General features: G+C 43.1%; 1 protein-coding gene across 1 annotated transcript; it reads right to left on the bottom strand.

Moving 5' to 3' along the window:
- Positions 1-25074, bottom strand: si:ch73-138n13.1 (trichohyalin). The gene is made up of 13 exons (XM_056279676.1): positions 24976-25074; positions 20956-21049; positions 18755-20104; positions 18549-18639; positions 14828-17545; positions 14168-14293; positions 4801-4916; positions 3168-3333; positions 2905-3076; positions 2434-2567; positions 2132-2274; positions 1911-1998; positions 1-1777 (listed from the first exon to the last, which is right to left on the bottom strand). Exons 3-12 carry the CDS (start codon positions 20095-20097, stop codon positions 1923-1925), a joined length of 5085 nt encoding a protein of 1694 aa, XP_056135651.1. The 5' UTR covers positions 20098-20104; positions 20956-21049; positions 24976-25074; the 3' UTR covers positions 1-1777; positions 1911-1922.
- Between the last annotated feature and the right edge of the window lie 284 nt (positions 25075-25358).

Below are 25358 nucleotides of genomic sequence, written 5' to 3'. Positions count from 1 at the left end.
ATCTCAACTGAGTTTTATTAAGAATTTACACTTTAGGACACTGGTCAATACAACACAGTGCAATAAACATATCTTACTTTCAAATAAAAAAAAAGAAAGAAAGACATAAAAAACAAACCCTTAAATTGACAAAATTTCAGACAAAGTAAAACAGCTTGTACAGTCGAATCAGTGACAATGACTCACCGATTCATTCAACACATTCACTTGCATCGCATTAGCATTGCAACATGAGTCTGTCCAATACAGGAGACAGGATATAAACCAGCAAACGGGAAGCAGACGTCAGTGCTGTAGTGCATCAAGTGACAAAGTGCTTTATGGATGCCAATGGGGGCATGGCAAATGTAAGGAGGGGGAGTGTAGTCAAGTTGGAGCTCTAAAACAGGTGCAAATAAGACAAATTTGGATTGGAACAAAATGGAGGGCGAAAGAGGATCCATCTTCATTTGAATGACATGAAACTCACCCTCCCCTCACTGGAGTAGTGTGGGCCACAATGCCAAAACTTGGTTATACATACATGTGCTGTAATGACCAACAGCAGAGTGGGGCAAAAAACAAACAACTCTCCCTTCTTCATCCCTCAGGAGACCATTTTCTGAACCGCTGTCCCTCAGCCTATCAAAGCATGGCCAGAGCCTTGTATGGAAGCAGAGATTGTGTGTGCACATAAATTGGAGAAAAATTGAACGTTTGTTGGAAATTTCAAAAAACAATCTTTCTGTCAATACATAATCCAAGCAATTCAAAGGGGGAAGGTTGAATGTATGGCTCATTAGTGACACTGAGTGCTAGAACATTGCCTTTGCAGTTGTCATCCACTCATTCCTGTCACCAGATCACTGAAAACGAGGAGGTAAGGTAAATAGGGAGAGAAGACTAGCTGATTAGTGTTTTCATACTGAGGAGTACATTTCTGAGCAGATACAGAGTACACATGATTGAGAGATTCATAGTCGCTTTGCCAAACCTCGTCCATCTCATTTTTCACAGAGAAATAGACATTTAGATGTATCTGCACAGTAGCTGGATGATGCTGTAGTGAAGCGTACTGGACAATTATAGTGATGCTTTTCTTTTTCTTTTTTTTCCTCAAAACTTGCACTGTTTTCAAAATCACTGACAATCAAAGTGAAACATTTACTGATTGAGGATACAAGCATATGTACAGCCCAGCAGACAATCAAGTCAGTGCTGTTTTGTTCTCTATATTTAAACAGGAAAATGATCATATCTGAAATGTCATCTTATGGCAACGCTTGTGCTACTAACGCCAACAACCTCCACTGACTAACACAAAAACACACCCAACACATAGACACAAACTTGTTCATATGAATAAAATGTGAAAACTAAATACAAACATCTCATGGAGGACATAAGTTGCCCTCTACATTATGCTAAAACTTACAAAGTTGAGAGGTTTTGTGGTCCAGTCCACAAGTTAATCATTTCCTGAAATGCATACTGACAGGAAATTGTTGGTCTCCCTCCCCTCCCCTCCCCCTCAATGTTTATCAGGGTAAAGTGTCTTTAGACCTCTTGACACAGAGGAGCAAGCGGTGAAATGGACAAGCAAGACTAATGCTCTTCTCCTTGCTTGTTTCTTTGATATGCATGAGCATCTCAGGAGAAAAAGGCACCATGCACATGTACGCCAACCCGGCGAAGAACATAGAAAAACAAATAGAAAACCATCAGCAGCAGTAGAGTTCTTCTCCAGGTCAAAGGTTAAGGCTTCCATTTCATACAGATTCTTCTGTTTTAAGGCAATCTTGAGGATGGAAAAGAAAAAGAAAATGTCAACACAGGAGTCAAAGATGCATCCTAACAAGCATGAGCCTACATATTGTTGATTTTACATAAACATATTGGCAGAGGAAGGGAATGTTCATAAACCCACTCACCTTCTTCGTCACTTAGATTACATTTTCATATTGACTCAAGCGCTTCTTAGACTTCAGCTCTCTTAGCCACTGGGGTGACTCCTCCTCACTGAGAATACAAAACATAGTCAGCATTATGAAGAGAAAGTTCAATGTAAGAATCACTTGTTGTGCTTAACAGCCGAACACAGGCTAAATGATGCTTAAGTTAAAAAACAAACTTTGCCCAATGTATCTCTTACCCATTTTCTTTCCCACCAGAAGGGGGAAGTACACGGGCTGCTCGGGGAAGGAACGGGGATTTTGGAGAGTGAGACAGCTGGGAGGTGGAGGGCGCAGGTCCATCAAGCTGATTGTCAGAGTCACCCCTCTTCTTAAGTTGTGCCTGGGTACCATAATGGTACATCATGATTAAATAATAGATGTTAGGAATTGTCTATATTGCTCTATGATAAACAAAACTGGATGTTGATAGCTGGGCAGAATACAATTAGCGTGTCCATCTTCAGTGCTGGCAACCCCTGTGGGTCAGTAGGGTGCTCACCTTTAAAGCCGTGGGGTCCATCCCAGGAAACAGAGGGATCCTCTGTGACTGAGATGCAGCAGCAGAACGAGGGTCCGTGCCTCTGGCCTGTTCCTCAGAGTCAGAGTCCTCCTGCTTACTCTCAATCTTCTCCTCTGTCAGAAGGTAGAAAACAATCAGGAAGTGTAAGTCACTTTAAAAATGCTAAAGAAGAAAAAGTAATTAAGAATATGTGAATAAGATTTCCTCATTGCCCATAAAACAACTTCTGAACTGTCACTGGCAAAAAGATAGTGTGCTTGATGCGTCTTTCAGTGCAACTGGCACAACACAATTGATGTTTACTGTTAGCATAAGTGAAAGGCACGCACAGCAGTGATGATGGGTGTCTCCAAAATGTGCTTGCTGTGTACTGGCTGAGACATGTTTGCTTATCAGTGCAGTGCTCAGGAAGTGGTGGAACTTGTGGGCACCGTGTGGAGAGGCACTGACCTGTGGAGTCTCTGTAGCGCCAGTCCTCACTGGCACCGTGCTCTCCCTCTGGATGCATGGCCAGGGCACTACTCTGAAGGGCAGCTCTGGAGGGACGTGACCGGGGACCCCTTTTCTTTGCCAGTTGCACTCGCAATCTCAGAGCGCTGGTGTCCAACAGAGTGGTCGGGGCCTGAAGCATAGAGAGGAGAAACACAACGGTGAAGTACAGCCATTAACAGCTGTTTGATCTTGAACACGACCTAGCAGGGAACAGTAGTTACCTCAGGGAAAGGGAGCGGCTGGCTGTCAAATGGAGATAAAGGAGAGAGATCGTCTGAGATGTTGAGTTCGAAAGATGGGACATGTTCACCCGGTGTGTGGGGTGGGGTTGACTTCCTTGGTGATGGGCTGAAGTTGCTGTCTGAGGTAGGTGTGGCAGGAGTCAGGCTATGGGTTGAAAAAAAATTAGGCAATACCTTTTGGAAACTGCAGCATTATAACTGAGTAAGTACTTGTTAGAAGCACAGCTTCAGTGAAAAACAGAGTCTGAGTCATATTCTACTTTCCATTCCTGCCAGACTTTATGGAACATTAATTTTAGACAGGCTATGCTGGATGTCCTAAAACCAGATTAAATACAACTCCATCGTTTCAACATGCCAGGGTTCAACAGAAGTCATTTACAAACCGGGATAGGATGTTTATTGCAAGGTAATGGTGTCATCTTGTCAAAAAAAAAAAGGATAAGGCTACATGTAGTATTAAAGCAACAGGATTTGACAACTCTAAACTGTAAATTTTAAAATGCAAATATCCATTTTTGTCAACTGTGGTACATCTTGTCATAATGTATTGTGACCACAGGAGGTCAGTGGCAGACAGTGTTGGTACAATGAGAGGCAGAGAATAAGGCAATTGTTGGTGTGGAGCTTTCTGGCCTACTGGACAGTAAGGAGGGAGATGGAGAGGATTGACATGCAGCACCGGTAATGGACTGAGAATTCACCATGTCACAAGAACATTGTATGTGCCTTAAAACCAAAAACAAATAACCCTAAAAGATAAATCTATCCAGAGAGGAAAAAAGGTTAATATGTAGCATTCGTTTGTTCAAGGACACACAAATTTTGACTCAGAACAGATATTTTTCTTTATGTACATTTTTTATATCAAATAATATGGTAGATAACACTCACAAGTGCATTTCCAGGTTTTACTGATGCACACACATCCAGATAAACAGACTCAGACCAGAAATAGAGCAACACTGGATGCAATAGTTAAAATAACACAACAGTGTCAATACATGCAACAGGTCAAAAATGCTTGCAGTGGACATGGGCCAGTAGCCTGGCATGCCAACAGGAGGGCCACAGGTTTCAGGTCCTTGTAATAAAATCCTTTCATCCATTGCTTACCTACCATGGTTTCCTAGTATGTGATTGAATTTTACTACTGATTTTCACCAACACGTATGTAAAAAAGTCATGAAAAAACTCTATCAAGTGAGCAAACTACCAGTCAGAGTCTGAAGCCAGCACTTTGCTCCAACCGCTCAAAAAGAAAAAAAGAAGAAGCTATATCTGATGCTTTTCTGAGTCCTTGTCCAGAGGTCAGAGGTGCTTCAGGAAAAGATATGGTTGAGCAGATCTCTTATTGTTGCTGCATGCAAGGCCGTTTATCGATCAGAGTGGTGTTAGATTGCAGGTCAACCTGTTAGGGTTGACCTGCAATGGCAGGAGGGATGAAATGGCAAGATTTTGAAGGTTGTTGTCACACATTAAGGACAGCCATCCCTCTGATACAGCTTCAACAGTAGTTCTCCATGAAGACACTCACGTAGGAAGTCAGGGATGCGCTCAGAACTATGAGAAAGACAACAGGGAAAACATAGGAGTGTGTGTGCGTGTTTACCTGTCCTCAGTGCGTAGTCCTGTCTCCCAGGTGCCGTACTGACTGTCTGTCTCTTGGACCAGCGTGTCTGTGTCCTTCAACTCTTCCTCACTGCCAATGTTCTGCTTCTGCTGCACCTGAAGGAGAGGCAGAGAGACAAAGAGGAATGCAGGCATGAGAGGAATGGTAAGGGAAAGGGGAGAGACCAAAAATATTTAATATCATGTAACCAAAAAGCTTCAAACACGTCACCAAAAAGATTTGATTGACACCTCTTGTATTGTGCATATGAAAAAAGGTTGTTGAACCTGTACCGCCTAGGTGATCACCAAAATTTTTTTACTCAGAGAAGTGCGGCAAAAAAACCAAAAACATGTGAATCACCCATTTGTATTTATAACGAACAGTCATGGAAATGCGCCTAGTTCCGGCACTTCATGGGAGAAATTCAGTTGAATCTACTATGGTTTTCACCGAAGACTAGTTGACTAGTTCGGTATCACCCAGTGATTAATCTAGCCTTTCAAATCATGCCCATATAGCACTCAGCAGCTAACAGGGCTGCTGATAGTGCTGCTTTGTGTGGAGCTGAGTAGCCACAGGTGGGTGAGGTGGATAATGAAAGGTAATGGGATGAGTTCACAGAGACAGCAGCAGGATGGAGACAGTTGGGTAAGTGGGTGAGAGTGTTTCCTGTCTACCGAACCATGTGTCTTTTAATGAGGCCGCTACAGAGGGAACGCTGTACTGAAACGCACACTGGTCTAGCGGCAACAACCAATAAACCTGGCCCATATAGACGAGAGTGAGAGAGAAGAGTAAGAGAGAGAGAGAGAGAGAGAGAGAGAGAGCGAGAGAGAGAGGGGAGAGATTTAACACAAAAGAAAATCCTCCAATGTTGCTCAAGGGCTTGGAAGAGCAATGTGATATACCTGGGCGTGTACTGTTAAAAATTTGCTTAAAAAAGGGAGCTTATGCAAGACCAGTTCGCTAGCTCTGTTTATGTGGCCAGTGGCTGTAGAGCAGTTCTCGCTTTCTTAGAAGCGGTAAATGTGATCTCCACTTTGTTTACATACCCCAGCTGATCTGCCACATAAATGTGATACAAATAGGTGAGAGGAGAGACAAAAGTCTAACTACTAAAAATACGGGGTATAACTAAGGAACTATGAGGGAGAGAGAGAGAGAGAGAGAGAGATCAGAGACAGAGGACACAAGAGAACGTAACAGACATAGCTATAGAAAATGAAATGTAAAATGGAGGAGACGGACAACATCAGCAACAAGACAGCGTGAGAGCGAGGCATGATAAAGAGGGAGAGAGAAAGAACAGTGCAGGATGTCATTCATCAGCTCTGCCTTTCCTAACAGGAAAAAAGAAAGCCACAAAGCACGGTAGGAACGGGACTCAGTCCTGCTCCCCACAACTGAGAAAGCACTCGTTTTTCAAGTGCATCCTCTTCTCAAGGCTCTATGTCTCTCATATGCTCCTTTCTTTTTTAGATCATGTCACAGGGTTGCACACTTTTTCACAGAGTCATGCCAATGAGAGCCGGTCCAAATGACTCTTCTTCAGATTTGAAATTTAAGAAAAGTTAGGTGTCATCTTAAGTTAAATATAAACGAGGTCAAATATCTGTATTCATATTATTTGCTTCTGTTTCAGGTCCACAAATTTCACCATGCTGAAGTTGTAATCCAGTCCTCAGGCTAACTGGTTGATACAGGAGGGATTAAACAGCCGAGTTAATCCAGCTACGTGTTCAAGTCTTCCAAACAAAATGGCTCCATCACAGTTGACTACTGCATTTCGACTACAGTCTTATGGGGTGGAAAAAAACCACAAACTTTTTTCAAAGATTTTTATTATTATTATTATTATTATTATTATTATTATTATTATTATATCATTATTGAATAATGAATTTTGCCTCAAAAAATGGTAAAATGGTAAATAAACTTTGCTGAAATGGCTAATTTACAGGACTAGGTGTGTAAGGATTAAGTAAACAGGACTAGTAAATCTCTGCTGATCTGAATTCCTACCCTATGTGTGTGCGTGTTTCTTATTCAACTTCAACAAACCCAGAACACACCCTCAATTGATCAGCAGACAGGGACAACACCGCCTTGGCTGGAACATGTTGAGAGGAGCCCTGACATAGCAGAAACACCAAAGACTCGAGGCAATCTTCTCATGGTGAAAGCTGAAAAGCCTTTATTATGTGGGCTTACTCACTGCCTCTTGCCATATTGACATTGTATAGGTGGTGATAATATGTCTATGCAAGAGTACCTTGGTTGTTATTTCTTGTTCTTCCGCAGTCTACCACTAATCTCCAGAAGCTACCAGTTTAACCTCCTATCAGCTAGACAACACCAGAAAAAAAGAAAAGTTGGACTATCATGATGGGCGGGTTTGCCATGCTGAGAAGCCTTTATTGACCCTGGCTGGGTGTAGGCCCTGCTTTCGACATTGCACATTGATAATATGGACGATGAAAGACTCCTATTTGCCCAACAAGGTCTACCAATAATTATTCAAAGCTGTTGTGAGGCAGGCTTTTCCTTAATAACATTAGCAACAGCCGGTTTCAAAACGGCAGGAAGGGTGCGTCAGGGGACAGAACAATGAGCGGATGAATGGAAAGATGAAGTCGAGAAAGAATTGACTGACCAGGACCAGGGCCTTGGAAAGTCCTACTAGATAACATACAAATCTCTGAATACGACCTGCAAATGACACGCTCATACATGACCCAGAAGTCTATGAGTCCCTCCCCCAATTTCAACCGTAAAACAGTAAGTAATCACTGAATAAGGTGGCGATTTCAAGATTGAGAAATGACACAGATGAACGTGGACTAATCAATAACAATAACCCAGGGAAATTCAATACAACTGCTCCCACGAGCCCTAATCTCATGTCAACCACCTGGCATTCTAACTGCATGTTAAGGGAGCTTACAACAAGACAACCCCTGCTTGGAGAGCTGAGCAGCACCCTGTTATTCTTTTGTTACATAACTTAAACATACAGACAAGACCTCAGCAATGTACAAAACACATGGTACTAAGCCCAGAGCAGAACATAACGTCAGAATGTAAAAACATGACTTGGCTTAAGAACTTAGCTGAGACTGCTGGGCCTGACACCAGCCAACTGCTGTGATGTGGCACAGGACAGAAAAGGGATGAAAACTGGAGAAAAACAGGGCTGTTTAGTTATGGACCAGGCAAAAAGCCCAGGGGATGTTTCAAGATGCACAGAAAATTGTATAGGCAGGATAACCAAAATCATGGTGCACGTCTGAACAAATGCCCAGGCGTCAGTTGACCAAGTCTTAACGTGGTAATTGATCCTAAGGTCTTGAGAGGACAGGATTGTGTAGATCTAAAAAAAAAAAAAAAGGGACCACAACTGAAAGCCATTTTTTTAGATGCAGAGTGAAGTTCCAGTTTTCCACACCACTCTCCCTGTCACTCCATTTAAGGGTTGACTGGTCATATCCATCAGATTTATCCCTATGAGACTGACTAAGAGTGCACAAATTTCCAATTTCTTCAGACAAGTACAAATACCAGCACAAGTATGAGCAACTCTTCTTTCACAGGACATAACACATTTACCTATCTTTTTAACAAAAGGAACTTCTTTTTCACAAAGGTTCAAAAACATACAGGCAGAAGATCTTGTTATTGGATCGCCTGACCAAACTTATAGTCGAACCTTTTATCAGCTCTGATACTAGAGCCGATAAAAAGGGGTGCATGGGTGCACCCTATAACAGGCAATTTACAAACTCATTCAGTCAATATCCATCAACCAGACATCAAAAACCAGTGAGCAGATACAAAGAAAATCTTCTCTCTCTCTTTCTCAAAAAAAATCATCTTCTGCAAGTTGTATCCCAGACAACCACACTGACAACATCTAAACAGCCCTAATCTGCTGGAGTCATGACTCATGAGGTCTGAGGAGGCTCAGCAAATAGTAAGTGAAAACTTAACATCACAGGTACTGACTAACTCTACTGCAACTTATGCAGAGATGTCCAACTCTAGCCGTCATTTTCCATAGTGCCTTGACCACATCAAATACTGGGCTATAGTTTAAATGCCAGAATAAAGTCAAGAGTCAGTGATAGGATTTGCCAGGTGCCCCTCCCACCGTGAGGAGTTTGGGAGACACCAGTGCACTCATTCATCTCTGGGGAGACACTAGTGTGGTCCTTTATTCCAGCCCTCTTGTTTCTGATTACATCCCTAGTAACTCCCAAACCAGGTCACAGAGTGTCCCGAGGAACCAGTATTGTAGTAGGCTGTCTCAAAGACAGAAAGACAAGAAAAGTTCTTAAGGTTAGTATGAGAGGGATGGGTGATGAAAGGAGAGATGGATGAGACACAGCAGCGGGTGTGCTGCAAAGAAAACAATCAGCAGGGGGAAAAGATCTTGACAGCATGTTTCAGAATGGAGCTGCATGGATGGATATTGAAGCAAATGCAATTGCAGCATTTTTAAACTTTAAAAAAGGATGTGACATTCCTCTCATAGGAAAACAAAACAAAACAGTTACGTTCATTCATCATCACAAAAAAAACTGGAAGGCCACAAAAACCAAACAGATTGCTATGAAATCAATGATTACACATTAGCTTTCACAATGAATATTAGCTGTTAATGCTAGGTGCTGGTGTGGCTGTGGTGTGTGTTGGGATATATCTTACAGCAGTTGGGGTGTTGGGTGCCGTGGTGCGCCTACGGAGTGACAGGCGCTGCTGACTGCGCAGTGAGAACCTGCGGAAAGACTCCCTGCCGCGTGAGGCCAGGGAGCGTAGAGAGTTTGTTCTCTTGAAGCCCCCCGTCCCATCCTCTCCCCTGCCTCCCCTTTCAGCTGCACTGGATACCAAGCTGAGCGCCCCCTGCAGAGAGCGGCGGACATTTCCCACCCATCCTGTCACCTGTGAATGTGCCACTGAAAGCTTGTCACCCAGGTACTCCATCAAATATTTGGGAGGCCCGTTGTATCAGGGAAGAAAATGAAACAAAAAAAGTCTTTCAGCCAAACTGTGAGACTGTCTCACAGCAGTTGAGACTCATTCAGGTCGTTGGAAGCTTGCTGGAGGGGTAGCAATCCAGAGACCATATTCTGGCTATTTCTGATGTACTGTATGTCGTGAGGTAAATACTGCAGTACTCTCGCTGGTGAGAGGGCAAGCTCCGTCACAGCTCCAGGCTTGGGCTTGATTTAAACTGTAAACGTTTCCACCTACCGCAGCACTGAAAGATATGCTTGGTATGATATTGTTTTCAAACTAACCAGCTCTGCATGTAAAAAGGTCAAGTTGGTTTATACCAAAACTTTAATATTCAGACTGCATGAAAACTAAAGCACTGCCAACAAACACCTTTCCCAACCATTCTTTCTCCAGTGATTCTAAATCAAAAAGAAGCATCAGCAAATCAGCTACAAAAATGCCATGCAATAACATCACATCCTGGACAACTGCGTTAACGTGTAATGTTCAGGCGTCTGCTGCCATTATACAGGCTGACTGAGCTAACAAAATGACAGCAGGAGAAATGGGGTTTACGAGTGTTCAGTGATGCCTTTGCCAGTTTGTCAGGTGTGAGCTTGTCTGTGCTGATCCCTCCAAAACACCCCAGCCTCAAAGCTCTCCTAGAGATGCCGCCACCGCCGCAGTTCCTTTAACACTAAACCTGAGGTGTAACTGAAAGATGACATCCAGTGAGGCTATCCGCTTCCACGGTGCCTGGTGCTGTGTTGTTCTTCTGGCCAAAAAAGCTGCGTTGAATGGACAATCTGTGACAGCTGCTGGTGGAGGCAAAACTGCTGTAGTCATTCCTATCCTCTGAGGAGAACCGGAGAGCAGCTATTGCAGGAAGAAGAGTGTGGTGGGAAGGTCAAATACAGAGGAGACGGGACAGGAAGACAACATGTTCCCTCTTTGCTTTCCCCAGCAGGTACAGGTAGGTAAAAGAAAATGCGTCAGCCTCCTGCTCGCCTTTGCCCCATGCTACAGAACTCACTTTCAAGGAGAACTGAATGAAGAGAGGGAGGGTAGAGTTGGAGTCAGCGAGAGAGAGAGAGAGAGAGAGAGAGAGAGAGAGAGAGAGAGAGAGAGAGAGAGAGAGAGAGAGAGAGAGAGAGAGGAGAGGGAGGGGAGAATGAAGTCAGAGAGAGAGAATGGGAGAGCAAGCGGGGGAGAGAGAGAATAGGAGAGCAAGAAAGGAGTGGAGAGAGGGAGGGGAGAGTGGAGTCAGAGAGAGGGAGTAAGCGAATGGGAGGTCCCTGAGTCAGCGCAGGAGGGAGTGGGGAGGGTGATATATGTTCTGCGGCGCTTTGGCGCTCCTGCCCATTTCTGTTGCAGTGCAATGGGGTGAATTCTCAGCAGCACAGGGAGGCAGGGGGTAGAAGCAACCATATTGTGGGGGGGGGGGGCAGAAGGAACTAGAGATCAGTATGACGCAGAAATATATATGATCAAATTAAAGATTATTTTTACATGATGATATGAAGTTTCCTCCTTCAAAATAGATTAACACTGCAAAAAGAGGAATAGAAAGTAATATGGATAAAAAGAAGGGCACAAGTTCATGTTTGAATATCAAGGAAAAACTTGACTGATAATATGAGAGAGAGAGAGAGAGAGAGAGAGAGAGAGAGAGAGAGAGAGAGAGAGAGAGAGAGAGAGAGAGAGAGAGAGAGAGATGGAAAAGACAGGTGTGGCTCTGAAACTGAAGCAGGTTTGTGTGCTTGTCAACGGGTCTGTCAGCAAAATGAGCTCTTGGCTAAAACAAGGAATCACAACACTCAAAGAGTGCTTGCTTAAACAAATCTTTCTCAGACTAATGCAAACAGCAGCACAGACAGACCAGAGAATCCAAAACCAATGCTCAAACTTACCATCACATACAAACCAGCTCTCTGAGTATAGCCTCTGAACTTGTACACTTGAAGAAAACAGTAAAAACCCCAGATTTACTCCAAAGAATAAAACTCGAGAGAAAAACGGGGACACCCATCCAACAGTGCTGTCCAGATATGCCCCCTGGTGGTAAATTGGTTAACATTTCTTTGAGGTGTTTAATGCCAGTTGACAAGTGCCTTGTAAGGTTTTCAAACAGAGCCATCAAACGCGCCTCTCACATACTCGACACCAAAATGGCTACCTCATCCACATGGGAACATGAACTTTGAAGAACAGGGTAACCGTTTTCAAACAGTCTTGCATGTATGCTGACAAAAGGCAACATTACTTGTTTGCATTTATGCTGCTTTTGTTTGCCTGTAGTGTAACTAAATGTTTTGCATTCTCTATAATTTCGAGCTAGAAATAAATTACTACAAGAAAAACAGCATTAGAAAAGGATGTAACATCAGCATCCACTGGGAAATGACTCATCATTTCCACACTTCTGATGATGTCAGACAAGCAGCTAGCAGCCATAGCCAGAGGTGCAGTGAAGTCACCACACACTTGGAGAAAGCAAATAATAGAGCCCATAACTAATGAACACTAGTGGCATTACCTGCTAGATTTAGTATTAAGATAAAGACACACATACCGCGTACAAAATACAAATGTCGAAAGATCATGAGTCTTCCTGTTACTTACCCATAGACAGTGTGGAGTCAAACAGCATGACCATAAGTACAATGCAGCGCTTAGTCTGCTACCCATCTCTGTTCTGCCCATCCCACCGGCCACAGCCCCTCTGCCTTCTCCCAATGTGATCATACAAGTATGACCTAAGGCTGAGGCGTGTGAATGAACACATTTCTTGGTAAATACAAACTCGGCTCTGACTAAATCATGATTTTAAGTCGTGTTTGTTAATTCTTATATACTCATCTTGCCACCAGCTGTGATTAGTATTCATATCTAATGTACTGTACATGATATGTAGATCGTTCCAAATCGTACATAACTTTTTTCACCCCAGCATTGTTCAGAATGCTCAGAACCCAGTGGACTATTCTGTCTTATATTTAAGTAATATCCAACAAATAGGCCATGGTATATGTGAAATTAAGGTGCGCTGTCTGGCAGCCACCATTTATAAAACGGTAAAAAAAAAATTTCTAAATATTATGAAACTCCTCATGAAACACTGAGTCTAACTTGTTTTTAAATGACAAATACCGATACTGTTCTGTGACAAAATGGTTTCTAAACCAGTTGAATCCTGACCATAACAAAAAATTTTCATAAGCAACCATTTGGGCTACAGCAACCATCTCAATCCCCAAAAACCTCCAAAAAAAAAAGAATTGTTGGATTATGCTGAGTGCACAGAGAAGGCCAAAACTCGAACTCATAAATGACCAGTAGATGGCGGTAGTGATAAAACTGTTATTATTGTGACTTAATCTCTGGTGGCACTCCCATTTCTGTATCATGACACTGAGAAATCACTTCAGAGCGGTCATTACCAACATCACACATTTAGGCTCTTAGTCCAAGCCTCTTACCAAGGCCTACACTTACAGTATACTTTGAAGGTAAATTTGCCCATTTATCAGAGAGTGTAATAAATAAACACTGTACATTTTCTTGAATAGCAAGAATGTGCGTTGCATATCGAGCGCACCGGACAAGATATGGACAAACCTCGGCAGATCAAATGAAAAATTAAGTCCACGGATTATGGATGTGGTATCATTATCTATACTGTAGTATCAAAAGGCATGAATACTGTGAGTAGGACAACAATGCCTGAAGTGTGTAAGCATTAAAAGAAGTGCATTATCACACCAATACTGAATTTCTGCTTTTCTGCAGATTGTATAAAATAAACCATTAAGGATGTTTCACTTCACAGCTTTCTCTGAACCACGTCAACGGTGTGCTGTCAAGTGAGCAGTACATACAATGTACTTATTAACCATTTGACTGATCTAATCCTGAATTACAGGCTTGAGAAGATGTTTGGCCTCCACTTCCTTGCTTTGTGAAATGGGAGGGGGTGGAGGTGACGGTGAAATCATGCCTTGAACATTAGTCACCAAGTCATTACTCCCAGAGCCCTGCTCTTCCTTCAGCACTCATCCTGTAGAGAACAAACTGCATTCTTGCTGCACCTAATATCTCACTTATCACACACACACACCCCATCACCACAAATGGGCATAGACAGACAAACTCCACAGACACACACTCACACTTCCCATCCTATCACAACAACGATGTGTGCGAGTGTGTGTGTGTGTGTACAGTTCCAAACGTAAACAGCAACAAAAATACTTGGGCTCACTGCCAGCAATTACACAGAGGCAAAGACTCAGGCAGGGACCTAGGTTTGGACTTCGTGGGGATTGAATATTGTTTCTGCTGAGAAAAAAACAGGAGCAGGTTGACTCACCCAGCTGTGATGGTCCCTCTCTCTGTGGGCACTGCGACTCCTCATCCTGGAGAGGCTGCCCTCCACAGTACACTCTGATGGGGCGGACCGCCGAGACACACTACGGGACCGCATCCTGTTCAGCTCCTAACACAGATGGACGACATTCAGTTTTTATACTCACAACACAACACAAAATGTGTATATTCAAAACCCTAGACAGAAAGGAGCTTTCCTACTGGAGCTATGTATGCTGTAAGCATGTCTGTCTGTGGAAAACATTTATATGCTATCAGACAATTATTTGTATGGTCAAGATAAAACTCTAATCATATGTCTGTAAGTAAGGTTGAGTCAAGACTGCCATTTTGTTTTCCTAGACCAATTAACAATCCTCAATCACTTACTGTACAAAATTGTGGGCATTATTTACTCTACAATATTCCAGCTAGAATTTCACTGTCAATGCTGGAAACGGTACCACATCCTTGCATCTTCATCAAAATGGTGTTGGAGAAAAATGGGTCGGCTAAGCCATTAAAATATTTATACAGGACACAGAAACTGTCTACTGATCAAAAGTTAGAAATGTTCGTGTTTTAGATTTTTTTTTTTTAAATAACCAGGAAGGACTTGTTTGTCAGTCATTCAGATCCAATCATGGGTCTCTCACAACCTCACCTGGGATCCCTGGGATCTCCTATGGCCCCGTACATCTGTCCTGTGGCCTTGAGGCTCTGGCTCCCTGGGGAACTGCATTTGCTCCATGGGTGTGCTGCTGGAGATTCTGCCAGGAGAGCCTGCCATGATGGCATCTTTCCTAAGGGCAGGGGTAGACTGCAGTGGTTCATTTGGCACGCCAGACCAGCGCCTTTCTGGGTACAAGAGCCGCTCTTCCTGCCTGAGGAGGAGCTGCTCTCGGTTAGGTTTGCTGGCAGGCTTCCTGGGTGGCTCTTGACCAGCCATGGGTCCGTCCACTGACATTTCAGGGTGTCTCAGCTCCCAAGGGTCTTGGGGTGAAGCTGCCCAGGCTGTGCTTGGGTGCCGCATTATAGCCTCTGATGCCACTTGGGATCTTGCTCCATTTCCTGTGCCCTGAATACTGGCAACAGGAAACACTTCTTTACTTGGGGAAGGCTGAGTCTGAGATATGAAAGAGTCTATGTCAAGAATGGCAGGTTTGTAAGGCTCATCTGCTTTAGAGGAGGGCTGCTTCCATCGCATTGCAGGATCACTGTGGTGAGATGAGGCTTTGGAAAACTGGTCATCTCTGAGCACAGAGTCCAGATCAAGCACCTGAGGCCTAAGAGGTGATGAAGCCAGTGCCACCTTCTGTTTCTCATCTCTCTTCTGCTTCTCTTTGAGTCTTTGCCTCTCTGCCTCCTGCTGTCTGGCTATCTGTCTAATTTTCTCTGCCTCTTCCTTGTCCATCTTCTCTCTCAGTCTCTGTTTCTCCACCTCCACAATCTGTTGTCTGTCCCTCTCCATCTGCCTCTGATTTTCAAACTCCAGCAGCTGTCTTCTCTCCATTTCTCTAATTCTTTCTAACTCCTCTTTCATCCGCTTTTCTTTCTCCAGCTCCCGTTGTAAGCGCTGGTTTTCCAACTCCTTCCTTTCAAAGTCTAGCTGTTTCTGTCTCTCTCTATCCAAATCTCTTTGCCGCTGCCTCTCCAGCTCTCTCTGCCTCTCAAGCTGTTTCAGTCGTTCCTTTTCTAGCTCTCTCTGTCGCTCTCGTTCCAGTTCTTTATGTCGATCCACTTCTTGTTGTATGGCCATCTGTCTCATCTTCTCTGTCTCTTCTCTCTCTAACCTCTCCCTCAGCCTCTGTTTCTCCAGCTCCATGATCTGTTGTCTCTCCCTCTCTGACTGCTTCTGTCGTTCAAATTCTAAGAGCTGTCTTCTTTCCATCTCTTTCACTTTCTCCAAATCTTCCAATATCTTTCTCTCTTTTTGGATTTCTAACAGTTTTCGCTCCTTGTCCAACTCTTGTTGTCGCTGTCTCTCCAGCTCTCGCTGTTTCTCCCTTTCAAGCTCCCGCTGTCTTTCCAATTCGCGCTGTCTATCTTCCTCAAGTTGTCGCTGTCTCACTCTCTCTAACTCTAGCTTTTCTTTTTCCAGCTCGAGCCGCTTGATCCTTTCCAACTCACGCTGCCTCACCTCAACTGCCCATTTCTCCCTCTCAAACTCTTTCTGTCTCAGTCTTTCAAACTCCCTCTGCCTCTCCCTCTCCTTCATCCGTGCAAATTCTAAGTTCTGCCTCTCAAGTTCCAGTTGTCTTTGTTTTTCAAGCTCTTTGCTTTTTCCCTTTTGCCTCTCATTTTCGCTCGGAAATTCTCTTTGTTTCTCAATTTCCATCTTTTCTTCTGTCACTTGTCTGTCCCAAGTCAGTACCCTCTCCATCAGCTCCTCATCTTGATTTAGACTTTGGGCACATTTTCCAAAAGCCTCATCTAGTGACGGCTTCCTCCTAAATGAACCAATCTTCCCTTCAGTGTCCCACAGTCCAGTGCTCACTGAAAAATCATCAAAGGGCACTGGTTTGTCCCCCCCATCAGCTGCTGAATCTCTACTAGAGACCGGCTCCTGGATTTGTCCAGTCAGAGCAAAGTAGGTGGCTTTGGGTCGGGGCTGTTCACCTGCCTCTAACATTTTCAAACGTTTAGGAGCTGCTGCTTCCTCGCTCTCTACCCACCTCTGTTCTGTCCTCTCTTTCTCAAAAGTCATCTCTCTTTCCTTTTCTGATCCACTTGGTCTATTGCTCTCTATGCTCCTTTCTTGCTCTAGGTCTGCAGTATTCCACTTCTGCAGAGCTCCAACTCTTAGATATCGGGGCTGCTGCTCTGGCATCAGGGTTACAACAGGTTCTCCTTGAACTGGAGTGGAGCCCTCCACCGGCAGTTCAGCCCTGGCTGTCCTGCTCCCTTCTGAGCGTCTGGAGCGTAAAGTCATGGCCTTTTCCTCCAACTGAGCTGGGAAGACACTCTCGCTCACAGCCCTGTTTTCCTCCACTGCCTGCACTGTGTCAAAGGAGTGCATAACCTTCATTGGGCTTGAAGGAGACACAGGTACTCTGTAGGTGGCAGTGACCAGGGTTCCCTCATCCTCCGCATCCTCTTGTTTGAGAGAAAGGCTCCGATGTACACCTTTGCCATTGTCTTTAGGCTGATCCTCTTCCAACACTAGCACACTGTGCCTCTCCACAACGTTCTCGAACAGAGATGCCCGCACTGTTTGTACCTCCCTGCTGGCTCCACTGTCCTTGGATGTGCTATCCACTGTCTGTCCCTCCACAGATCCTCCAACCGTCCAATCAGGGGAGGTGTGTGTCAGTTGCTCTTGAGACTCCTTGCCATTCTCCATCTTTCTTTGGTCAGAGAGGTCATTTGCCAACTCCTTGGCCTAAGGAAATTTAAAAAATTTGCAAATTTAATAGAGGTTGTAAGGTACCTTTTAAAATTATAATTATGTTGTGTATTACTTGTCTGACATAAGAAATTACATGTCAGATTCTTAAATAAACCTAATTAAACTGAATGTCTATGAAACGCAATACTTTCTCCCTAAACCAAAAATTCAGAGTGGAGAACATATGGTTAAACAAATCAGGTCTGACAATAGAGCAGGAGAGAAAAAAGAAAAAGTGATTGAGTGAAAAACTGTTGGTGGAAAAATGATATCCCTGGCCTAATAAGAGTGGGTGTGGTGTAGAGGTGGTAATCAAAGCCTCTGTGTTGACCTTTTCTCAGTGATATCCTCTCAGTATGTTTCATAACCATCACAGCTACCACACAAAACTAATGTGCCTGTCTTCTTAAGTTTCAGAGCTTTGTACATCTAGCTTATGTCCTTTTCACTGCAATGCCCCATTGCCTTTGGGGAAATTTTTCCCAAAGTGAAAACAGACATGGGCCGAGAACCAATGTTGTGAGACCTCACTTTTCTTAAAAGAGGTGCATTTTACCATGCATGTTTTCCAGAAAAGTCATGAAGAAAAGTGACAACATAAGCTCGTAAACATTCAAACATTTGCTGTTTGTGAAACAAGAAATGTGAGCAGTGTACGAAAGACAAGACAAGACAAAAAAATAACTGGATAATAACCCTGTCCAGTCATCAATATACAAATTCTTACTTTACCACTAATCCAACTATGACCATCTGCTTGTACTCAAGATGCATTTTCGATATTCTAAAACCTTCTCTTTTTTCTTTAATTTAGGTTAAAAAAAGGACAAGAAACTCACTAAGAGGCAATCACCCAAAAGGATAGAATGCAAAAACATTTCACAGCACTGATTTACAGTACAGCCCTAATGTTTACCGTATTTGCCTGCTGTAAACAGTCTATCTTGACTAGCAAGCAAATCTCCTGAATCTAAAACAGCTACGAGTCCTCTCTTACCCTCCTCTGAGGAACTTTGTCACTTTCATAGGAGTCTGTCGCCTCACTGAGGGAGGGACTGCCAAAGTCTGTGGACCTCTCAGAGGTAAACCTGATGAAAAGAAACATGCATAACACAAGACAAGACCATGCATGACAATGTAAAGCCAGGGATGAAGACAAGAGACAAAAGCAGATCAAAAAGGTAAAGGGAGACTAGTTCTTACCTTTTGGTCAGGTCAAGGGGCAAAGGGCGGGGCTTTAATGTTGCTTTCTCACTGGGATTCGTAGATGGTGGTGTGTCCTCGGTCAGCTGTTTGATTCGTTGTTTAACGCCCAGCAGTACTTCAGTCTCAGGGACTTGCTGGACTGAGGAGTGAGGTTCTGATGTTTGGACTGTAGCACCTGACCCAGGAGAGGAGGCAGAGGAATCCAGAAGGAGACTAATGCGCCTTTTGATGCTGCCCCCACTGTTCTCCTCATCCTTGTCTTTCTCGCTCTCCTTTCTTTTCTCATCCTTGCCTTGGTGTGAGACAGCAGGGCTGGTTATACCCTCTACACCCTGTAGGGTAACTGTGTTTCCTCCTAGGCTTTTCTCTGTCTCTCTCATGAGTTGTGGGGTCTTCTCCCCTGGAGTGTTTTCCTTGACGCTCATTTTAGGGGGCCTCCGGTGTAACGAAAGGCCAATAGATTCAAACTTGGATGTGAGATCAGCTGAGAGGGGCCGTCTTGCTGCCCAACGGGGGGCAGGAGTTGGCGACTCTGTCTTTGTGGGAGAAGGAAGAAAAATAGCTGATACAGGTCTGGACCTTGAGCCTCTCGGTTGGTGTCGGAGCACCACAGGAGCTTCAGGTTTTTGCTCCTTTTCTTCCTCTTGCCTTATCTCACTGAGAAAGCCCATTGACTTGGCTCTGGTCATAGAAGCCCCACCTGGATGATGACTTGCTGCTGTCTTGCTTTTCTCTTGCTCCTTTTTAGTGGTTCCAGACCACTCTGCCGCAGGGGCCTTGTTACTGCTCCTTAAATAAGACAACCCTGCAGCACCAGGCTTCCCTCTGTCTGCTGGCTGAGGGGGAGTGGGTTTGCTGGGGTCTCCAATGCAAATAGGAGGGACTGGTTTAAATGGCTGGACTACAGGCTTGCTTGTTTGACCAGTATTCAGCTTAGGGGAAGGTTTAAAAGAGGTAGGGGCAGGACGGCTGGGGTTGGTTGACACTGGCCTGGGTTTGCCCGCGACATTTGGTTGCTGTGGTTTTGGAGTGCTAGGAAGGTCAGGTTTGTAGACAGCAGGGTGAGTAGGCTCTGGCCGGGGCTTGGTTTGGGGCTTTGGGGCAAGTATGGGTCTAATGGTGGGGTTTTTCTCCACGGCAAATGGCTTTGGGGTCAGCCTTGGTTTTGGACCTGGGATAGGTTTACTGGGATCTGAAGTGATGATCAGGGAACCCTGGGTACTGGAAGGACTGTCAATGAGACTTTTATTGCTGGAGTCAGTGAGGGGACTGAGGTGTATTAATCCTCCAACACCTGCCCTGCCAACCTCCCCAGTCTGAACCTCCACCTGAGCAGCCATGCTGACCCTATAGACAGGAAAATAAAAACAAGGAAATCTCTGCAACAACAGACATTTATCACAAAAAAACAAACAAATTAATAGTAGCAGGTATCATCAGCAATATTAATGTATTCAACTACTGCATTGCATTATACAAATTAAGGAAGACTAAAGACCAGCTTTATAGTACTCCTATATATAACCATTAGTGTGGACTTTGTCTTGGGAGTGCCATGCACTATGACAACTCTGCAGCTGAATGAATGAGTTATTTAAACAAGGTTATAGATGACTCTAGTAGATAAGGAAAAAATGCTGACAGCAGAACTAACAGTGTGGTTGCAATCAAGGGAGTGATCAAAATTATGATGCAATGGCAGACATGCTCATACAGAGGAGGAGCCAAAGATCTGTGAAAAAACTTTGTTTTCTTTTTCCTCATGCTATAATGCAAGCAGGTCGGGGAGGGTTTCCCCTGAAACCTCATACCAGACTACCATTATATTCAGTTCTTTCCGTAACGGGCTATTGTAAATCAATCTTAAAAATAAAACGGCAACAAAATACTGATCACATAACCTAAGCTGTAGTTATAAACATTAGCTAGCATAAGATAAATGTGTTCACTTGACTGTGCTCTATCACTTTCTGAGGAAAACGATCAACAATATTGAGAACATCTCTGTCAGTACTTTACGAGCCTCCCCCTCCAAAATCGGAGTTTTCCACATGTTCCCATCTTGGGATCTATAATGGCCTGTATTCCCTTGGAATGCCAGGAGAAATGTGTGCAGAACTGCTTCCTGCTGTTATCAATTTGCTTGAGAAGAACTTTGGTTGATAAAAATTGCTTAGGAGATTTTCTGAATAACTTACCTGACTAGATGTCAACCGTCTACAGTGCACCCCTGGTTTCTTTGGGAACAGGACAGTGATGTCATATCACATTGGAGGAGGGACTTGGAAGAGCCTGAGAAAATGGCAGAAACATTGTGTCAACAATACACACAGCTTTCCACTTGTCAAGACTGCAACCACTGACGTTGTGGTAGACAAATCACAGCAGCATGGGCCTATCCCGACTATTCTTCAGCACCATGTTCTCGGGCCTCTACACGGAAGCAAATTGAGCTTATTGTTTATATTGACAAAGACTTGTACCAACAGTCACGCTTGTCCACGTTGATGTATGTGCAGACATAAAAAAAAAGAAAGAAATGGAAAATGTGTACAGCAACTATACACTTGTCATTTACTTTGTCTTTTTTCATTCTCGCATTTGCACTCTGCACCTGGCCATCTATAAACTCACTCAGGCTTATCTAATAAAATGTAAATTCAATCTTTAAATACTGAAGCATAAATATAGTAGATAACACACTGTCTAATACAGAAAGTTGAATTAGCTCATCTAGAACCGACGAGAACTGATTCAACTTGCTGTGATGTTCTTACCTGGATTATTGAGCATGCATAAAGACACTGTCTAATATGTCTCACCTCTATCCGCATTATGCCTTGATGTCCTCTTAAACTGTAGTATACTTCATGTCATGTACACATATGCAAAGGCAAATTATCTATACCTGCCGATGCTGAGCTGTTGGATCAAGCATGTAAAACTAAAAAAGGGGAACACAGTGATAGAGAAAAGGGGAATGCAATGTTTGGCTGAATTTAAAAAACTTTTGGCTGTAGATGTTGACAGGAAACGCCTCAGCCAAGATGGAATGCTAAACATTCACTGTGATGGTACATCCAGCTACATAGAGGGGACTGAGTGTTTTCTCAGGCTGTCTTGTACATCAGAGATTATGGTATGATACTAATAAAGTACATATTCAGGGATTATGGTATGATACTTATAAAATATATACACACACACACACACACACACACACACATGAAACAGGCCTGTACTGCTATGCATTAAATTATTTGTTCCTGTATCCGTGTTGATATGCATATATTATAAATAATCCTTTTTAGTCTACCTCTGCCTACTCACATTTTAAAAACGGGGTGTAGATGAAGAGGACAGTAATGTTGGTGGTGTGTATGTGTGTGTTTTGGGTGGGGGGCTGAAGTTGGCAGGGCTGTAGAAGAACGCCACACCCAGCTTCTCAGAGGTCTACCCAGAGAGTTTAGTTGGCTAATGTCAGTGTGTCGCCTCATGTTTTATTGAGCTAACACAGTGGAACCCACGTGTGTCACCTACATCACATGGGTCTAGATGTCTTTGATGTCCCCCGTATAATGTAGCCATTGATCCTAAAATGTATAGATTTCTCCCAAAAAGCAGCTGTGTGATCCTCTTGTCTGTTGTTGAATTTATCAATGTTGTTGAATTTATCATAATCAGTTCAACCATACTAGGCACATAAACAGATTTCTACCTCTTTGAGATATTTTCTGCAATCACTTACACACACAAACTGCTCCAACCAACACAACTTCCTAAACCTTTCCAATAGCTAACAAAAGAAATACTCTTTAACAAACTTGTGACCACCATTAACCGGTTTTCACTCAAATAGATTCAGATTTTTTTGCAAATACTAAACGCTACTTCATAAAGCACAGATAACCATTCAAGTCATTACAACTCCATTAACACAGTCCTCAAGGTGCAAACAATAACAAGTGTAATTGTTGAAACAACAGAACTTTGTGATGTATATATAATCACAGAAACTCTTGACAGGGTAAATTATCTGCGTTTATAAGACCTGCGAGTAAGGCATCATATAGCAGTGTTGGAGGGCCAGAGCAGCCTTCCTATGTCATTATTTTCAGACAATGTCAGCGTCCGTCACGCTGCCCTGGCCTGCAACTGATTCATAGACACCCCAAGATTCTCCAATCCGCTTCTTCCACCCTACTTCTCATTCCTTAACCCCTAAGAGGAGTTTCTTGGCATGGTGGTGAACAACCGAAATTCCTATGAGCAAGAAAACCTCTGGCAGGCTATGGAAGAGGCTTGCAGGGATATAGCTTTAGAGATCTAGCAGCAGTGGATTAGGCATACCAGAAGGTACTTGCCCTGTTGCCCGGTCAGGGCAAACACTGCCTGAGACAAAAACCTTTGGCCTGACCCAGCTCAGAAGGAGGAAGCTGTGGCAGAATAAATATGACCCTTTCTCTTTCACCAACAATGAACAGGCTATTATTTTTTTTGACTACTTGGAATTATTTCCATTTAGATTTTTTGATTTTTACTTGTACTTGCTCCCCAAACTTGCGCTCAATGGTAAATTCAGTATAAATAATTACAGGGCATACATTTTTAAAATTTGATATTGTGTATTGTTTTATTTAACATTTAATCTATACAGATTACAATAGCATGTTGTTGCGAAGTGCAAATATATAGCAGTTCTGAGAAAAAAAATCTGTTTATAACTTTCATAGTAGTGATTCTCAATATATTTCACTAGTATGTCAGCTAATGGATATTGAATAGTCCATGTTGTATGCATTCATCTGTATGAATTTGACGGCTTCTATGTACCACATGAAGGTAAAGTTTAATTTACGTGGACAATAACATGGTTTGAGTATAGCATTTCATTTTGTCAGCAGCATTTGTTTTTGTGTTTTTGATTACAGTTTTGGGGACATGGAGTATAATTTCAGGAAAACCGTGTAAACAGTTTTGGAAAAAATGAAGTATGCTAATTTAGAATAGTATTAAATTAGTGTGATTTTTTTTCTTCAAAATCAAACCGTGCGGCCTGACAAAGTATGGACCCCTTTTACATTAAGAACCAGGCCTGTCTTAAATCCATACACATCAAAGGTCCAACAGTATGACAGCATTATTATACAAGGTAAGATGTGTAGGTCACTCAAAGGTAATGACAAACATTGCTAACGTTGGTGTATGGAGCAAGTCATTGACACAAGCAATACATGGCTTTATGACAGTGAGTAAGACCAATTTTCTTAAGATAGCTAACAAGATCCATTCACCCAACATAGCTGAAAACAAATTATGCAAAGAAAAATGAGTAAAGAGAGTTCCTGTGTTTAGTATCAAAGGATGTCAAGTCAATGACCTTGTTGAGCCAGTTTTGCGGAGGCGACTTCTTAAAACCAGAACAAAGGGCAAGCACTGCAACAATTGGTATGAACTCGTTTAATGGAAAAAAACGTAATTCGCTGAATTATGAAATACTTGCCAAGCTTGAATGCAATACGACCAAGTAATCAAAAACTTGCAAAAGAATCGCAAAGTCTGACGCTTCAACTTCAACCCTTCATTATAGCTGAGAATATCAGAACTCACGCGGACCATATGGCGAGACAGTTCTGGCAATAACAGGATAAATTAATCTAGATAACGTCTCGACCTGAAAGGTACTTCAACATTGAGGGGGTCGTAAAAAGGGGCTTACTAGTCACTGACTTCGAAAAGTGGATTGGATCGTTTCTACAATACGGGGTTAATATTTTAACTACTTTCATTTGTTAAAGCGTAATAAGTGTCAGTGTTTATAAACAAATGACTTGCTGGCTACACAGATGTCAACGTGTTTAGCAACAAGTGTTTACTATCTCTCTCTCCCTCTCCTGACCTGCTCGTCTCCCATTACTCTTACTACGAGGAATGGTACCCGATGCAAATAAAGCAGAATAACTCAGCCTGCCCGGGCACGTAATGTACAATAAGCACGTCCAAGCGTTAAAACCCACGACTGCGATGTACACAGGACGTTTGGGTTAATTTTAATTTAACCCGGCTACCTCGAAAAGAAAAAACGGGGTACATCGACAAGCTTGCTGGCTAGCGAGCATCAGCTAACAAGCCAAGACGCTGAAATTGCGAAAACGGTTTAAGTAAGGTTAATAACCAAACGGCGTTTCTGGGTTTTTGCCAGAGTGGAGACAACTTACCAAACGAGCAAGCCAGTCTTTTTTTGCCTCTTGGTCGCTTTCCGGAGTGGTTCGTGCAATGTTTACACAACAAGCGACTGCGAATTAATAGTAAGCCTAAAAGCTAACATACTCGCTAACTTAGCCAGTTTAGTTAGCTAGCCAACCGACTGCGGTATCCCGTGTAAGGTTGCGCTCCTTGTTGGCAAAGCTAGTGCTCAGCGCAAGCCTGGTTAGCTCGCAATTGAAGAGGGCAATGGGATAATGCGATTGGTTCATGGTCACCTGTAACAATATCACAACATGAACGACCCAATTCGCAGAATAAAAGGTTAAAATTTGATTTTTGATCAGAAAAGTGCACTTTTTTTTATTTGGAATTGGAAACATTTTACACCCTATAA

This window comes from Lampris incognitus, chromosome 1, assembly GCF_029633865.1.
Source record: "Lampris incognitus isolate fLamInc1 chromosome 1, fLamInc1.hap2, whole genome shotgun sequence".
NCBI classification, from domain to species: domain Eukaryota; kingdom Metazoa; phylum Chordata; class Actinopteri; order Lampriformes; family Lampridae; genus Lampris; species Lampris incognitus.
Note: the sequence above shows the minus strand (reverse complement) of the source record. Positions and strands in the feature narration are given on the sequence as shown.

Excerpts from the sequence above, each read along its gene's own strand:
- si:ch73-138n13.1 (XM_056279676.1), bottom strand. The coding sequence starts at position 20,097 with ATGGCTGCTCAGGTGGAGGTTCAGACTGGGGAGGTTGGCAGGGCAGGT. Across the intron at positions 17,546-18,548 it reads ACAAAGTTCCTCAGAGGAGG|GCCAAGGAGTTGGCAAATGA; the intron begins GTAAGAGAGGAC and ends AAATTTCCTTAG. Across the intron at positions 2,568-2,904 it reads GCGCTACAGAGACTCCACAG|AGGAGAAGATTGAGAGTAAG; the intron begins GTCAGTGCCTCT and ends ACCTTCTGACAG.